The following is a 4,771-nucleotide window of genomic DNA, read 5'->3' on the forward strand; positions in this document are numbered from 1 at the left end:
GGGAGCTAGTCAGGCGGTACTGGCAACGGCCACGCTCAAAATGGTGCATCTCATGTGCCACCCGCACAAGAGCCAGTCCAGGGGCACTGGCAACGATCTTACTTGGCTTGCCGGATCTTCTCACGCACAGCACATTTCCAAAGGTCTCGGTCAGTAGTCATCGCCTCGGTGAGGCCCAATGTACGAAGGTCTTGCCTCACCACCTCAGCCCAGGTCTTCCTGGGCCTACCTCTTCCACGGGTTCCCTCAACTGTTAGGGTGTGGCACTTTTTCACACAGCTATCCTCATCCATTCTCACCACATGTCCATACCAGCGCAATCGTCTCTCTTGCACACCACAACTGATACATACATACATATATATATATATACAGGTGAAAGTCTGCATGTGTAAAAGCAAAGTGAGTTAATAAAAATAAATGTATAAAAAATTAATTAAAAACAAATTAAAAAGAAACAATAACAAATAACTGCAATTTACTTACGAGTGTGCAACTTCTTGCTTCAACAAGCCTAACTCTGCTTTCAACAGCTCCTTTTTATACATGCTAGCCTAAAAGAAATGTGGGCCACATGTGAGTTATATTACAGTGTAGGAAGTAATCTCACATCATATACAAGCAATACTTCAAGGGCTGGTGTGGGAAGGAGGGGGAATTCTTTATGTGATCAATGAATTGCTAGATACAGCAGCCTTATTGTAACACATCACACCTTAATTTAAAAAGAAAGGACATATTAGGCAAAACAGTTCTATATAAATATAGAGAAGACAGGATGATGATCCCAGATGGAGAGCTGTGTATGTGTGTGCACGTGCATGTATGTGTATATATATATATATATATATACATGCATGAGTGTGCATGTGTGTGTGTGTATATATATATATGCATGAGTGTGCATGTGTATGTGTGTATATATATATATGCATGAGTGTGCATGTGTATGTGTATATATATATATGCATGAGTGTGCATATATATATACATGCATGAGTGTGTGTGTATATATATATATATATATACACGCGTGAGGTGAATAAACTTTCATTTAAATTATGCAAAAATGAAAATAACACTGACATCTCTTTTAAGATATATTAACCAAAATTACATTAAAATATCTTGAAAAACTAAAGAATAAATTTATTCAGTAAAATCGCCATTGGCTTCAACCACGGCCTCCAAATGGCTTCGGATTTTCCTGCAAATCTTCTGGACAGTATCCTTGTTTAAGTTGGTGAATGCTGCCATAATCCTTGCCTTCAGTTCATCTTTGGTGTAACAAGGAGTTTGTTGGCCCCACACATAATAATCAAGGGGGTTGTAGTCAGGGGAGTAAGGTGGCCAGATGTTAGGGGAGATGTGTTCTCCTGCTTGTGTGGCATGGTATAGAGTCCTGTTGCCAGACATATGGCCTTCCAGCATCCACCCTCTCGACCCAGGGCTGCACTACCTCCTCGAGGCACTTGATGTAGGCTTCTTGTTGAGTCTGAGGCCGTGTGGGAAGTTGAACATCGCCATCACTAGCGATCACTCCAAACACCATGATGTTTACTGGATGTTTCATTTTTATCACTTTCGGTACATGTCCTCAGATTGACACCCAAACACTCTGAAATGTTCGTAGTGGAGCTTCTGGTGCAAATGCCGTCCCACCCATGATAGCATGGAAGGCCTGCCATGCTATCATGGGTAGGACGGTTTCACAAGAGTCGGCCAGGCTGAAGCCTGCACTAGAACACCAACCAGCCAGCAGAGTGGACTATACATATATATTAAAAGAAAAAGGGGTTTAAAAAAACTCCAGCACAGGAGGGCGAAATCTGAAAGATGTTGTAGAAAAATGTGGGAGGAGAAGGTTTTATTGCAAGGCTAGGAGGAGCGGGTGCCCATTGTAGGGCTGGGAGAAGAGAACACACATTGCAGGGATGAGAAAAGAAGGCTCGTGAGGAAGGCTGGAAAAAGGGGGGAGCACATTGTAGGAGGAGGCACACACTGCTGGGCTGGGAAAAGGTGGGGTTTAGATGTAAGGGAGAGAAGGCAGGGCACACATTGAAAGGCTGGAATAAAAGGGTGAACATTGTAAGGCAGACCTACGGTGCTGAATACTCTGGTGTAAATCCAGTTCCGAGATATTTGATGCTCAAAATGAGAAACTAACAACAATAAAAAAAAAAAAAAATGAAATGACCACCATCAAAGAAAGAAAGAGGAAACAGTATTTCTTACCTGTGACTGATTATATTCTTTGGCTAACGATAAACATTGTCTGTTGTACAGGTGTTTCTTAACAGTAGAATCAGAAAGACGCTTTTTATAAAAATCAATTTGGTTTTGATAATCTACTTTAGGAACCTGGATCCAGTTGAGGAAACGGTTTCTAGAATAGATTTTTGGTGTATTCTGAAATATAAAAATAAAGAAAATATAAATAAAGGAAAAGAATAGCTGCAAATAATAATAATAATCCTTTCTACTTTAGACATAAGGCTTGAAATTTGTGGGGAAAGGATGAAAGGTAAAGTTGACCCCAACAGCATAATAATAATAATAATAGTTTCAAATTCTGAAATAAGGCCAGCAATTTTTAGGGGACACGGATAAGCCAGTTACATAAACCCTAGAGTTTGACTGGTACATATTTTATCAATGCCACAGAAAAGGATGGAAAATAAAGTCAACCTAAAATTCTGATTGGCATTTTGTCCATTTTCACATTTTGTGTAAAGACGTCCCACCCATGCTAGCATGGAAGGCAGACGTTAAACGATGATGATGACAGACTATCAAACATACATACATGATGATGATGATGGGTGCAAAAGTAAGTATACAGTTACCATCATCATCATTGTCGTTTAACGTCCATTTTCCATGCTAGCATGGGCTGGACGGTTTGATTGAGGTCTGGAGAGCCAGGAGGCTACACTAGGCTCCAATCTGATCTGGCAATGTTTCTATAGCTGGATGCTCTTCCTAACGCCAACCACTCTGAGATTGTAGTGGGTCCTGGCATCGATCCTGTTCGGATGGTGCTTTTTACATGCCACTGGCACAGGAGCCAATCAGTCAGTACTGGCATTTGGCCACGTTCATGAAGAAAGAAAATGTGTACAATGCTCATTTACTTTTAATTTTTTTAATAAAAGTCAGCCTCTTTTTTGATAAAAATAAAGGAGTATTGTACATGTTTTCTGTTTTTTCATAACTGTATACCTACTTTTACACACCCTGCTGTATATATTATACACATGTGTATAAATAACTTACCGCTCGTCTTACGACACACTGCTGTGGCGAATCTGAAAATACTTTATTATCCAAGCTTGTCTTTTCTGGGAAACCATTTAAGAAAGCAAGAGTTGTTGTGTAATTGTAACTGGAAGAGAGAGGGAGGGAGAGATACAGATACAACAACTACAGAATGTATAGAGAAGTGTAATTAGAGGATATCAAAGGGTGAATTCTGCAAATAGGGCAAAAACTGCTATTATAGATAGAACATAATGAAAGTGTGCAACTACGTAATAGGTATCATGGAGTATAATGTCCAAAGATAAACTGGATATATAGTGTAGATATATATATGCGTTGATAACCTCTTTCTAGCATATCGGATGTCCACTTAGTGGTCATCCCACCTTATACGCATGTAATACAATTTGTCTGAATTTTCAGATTTTTTATATGCTAGGCCACTGGTTTTAAATTGATGTTAATTAAATTAATATTCAATTTATCACCCTCAGTATATATATATATATATATATATATATATATATATATATATATATATATATATATAGTGTACAGGACAGACAGCTTGATCAAGAGGATTTTATCATATTTTCCAGAATACAAGTTGAATATTTCAAACCAAAATTTACACAAAAACAACTTTCGGGGACCAAAAATTCCATATGAAATGCATCAGGGTTTGGAAAGATAGTGAAGATGTTTAAATGTTTACACTACATGTTTGCACTATATATACATCAACTTATATGCCAGTAGGTACAATGACTACAGAATGTATATTTAATGGAAGAGACAGTTTAATCAAGCAGACTCTGCATATTTTAATTAATTTACTGGGGTTTTTTTTTTTTTTGTTGTTGCTGTTTAATCTCAGGTCAGTCCTGATGCAGTTGACCTATGGCCATAGGCAATTCATCCCTGACTAACCCAATATTTTTAGGCCAAGACTTACCCTCGTTCAGCAGGCCTGTGACCAAAAGTGTTCCAATAGTGACCATCATGTCATTTTGTAATTGCTGTTTAACCTGATCATGTAGACCTTATAATCAAAGACATTCTCTCATTTGTTTTTCTTTCAGTTTAGCCTCCAGCCTACTTTGATCAAGCAGACCAATGACCAAAAGCATTCCAGCCATGACCATCAACGAAAACACTACTGCGGCCATGCTCTTTGACCAAATCCTACCAGAACCCATCTCTCAACCAAGAATCTCCAATAACGAAATACTCACTCATTGTCCTGAAAAATGGTTTCAATGATGTTCGGATCGTAACCAGGAAACTCCGAACAAAGCTTTCGCAGTTTGCCCACAGTGACCGGATCGTTTCTCTGAAGCTGAAAATGAAAACAGAAACAATTATTTCATTTATTAAGTAATTTTCTAACACAAGTATTCTTGAATGTATGTGTGTGAATGTATATATAATGTATAGACATACAAAACAAGAGACCTCCATTTTGTTTCTTGGGGTTTTTTGTCTTGTGTTCCTGACCAATTCTTTCTAT

General features: G+C 38.4%; 1 protein-coding gene and 1 long non-coding RNA gene across 5 annotated transcripts in view; one reads left to right on the top strand and one right to left on the bottom strand.

The window, feature by feature from the left end:
* LOC128249262 (uncharacterized) overlaps positions 1–4,503 on the top strand; it is a 59,460-nt gene extending 54,957 nt beyond the window's left edge. The window contains exon 3 of the long non-coding RNA XR_008265351.1: positions 4,344–4,503. This is a non-coding gene — a long non-coding RNA (uncharacterized LOC128249262). The remainder of the gene's footprint in view (positions 1–4,343) is intronic.
* Positions 1–4,771, bottom strand: part of LOC106869269 (NEDD4-binding protein 2) — a 49,429-nt gene that overhangs the window by 4,214 nt on the left and 40,444 nt on the right. For all 4 annotated transcript variants that reach the window (XM_014914936.2, XM_014914937.2, XM_052972312.1 and 1 more), the window contains 4 exons: positions 4,497–4,600; positions 3,277–3,385; positions 2,236–2,409; positions 487–554 (listed from right to left, as the gene is read on the bottom strand). In XM_014914936.2, the coding sequence (XP_014770422.1) occupies positions 487–554; positions 2,236–2,409; positions 3,277–3,385; positions 4,497–4,600 (455 nt within the window). The remainder of the gene's footprint in view (positions 1–486; positions 555–2,235; positions 2,410–3,276; positions 3,386–4,496; positions 4,601–4,771) is intronic.

The sequence above is a fragment of the Octopus bimaculoides genome, chromosome 13, assembly GCF_001194135.2.
Source record: "Octopus bimaculoides isolate UCB-OBI-ISO-001 chromosome 13, ASM119413v2, whole genome shotgun sequence".
Classification (NCBI taxonomy): Eukaryota; Metazoa; Mollusca; class Cephalopoda; order Octopoda; family Octopodidae; genus Octopus; species Octopus bimaculoides.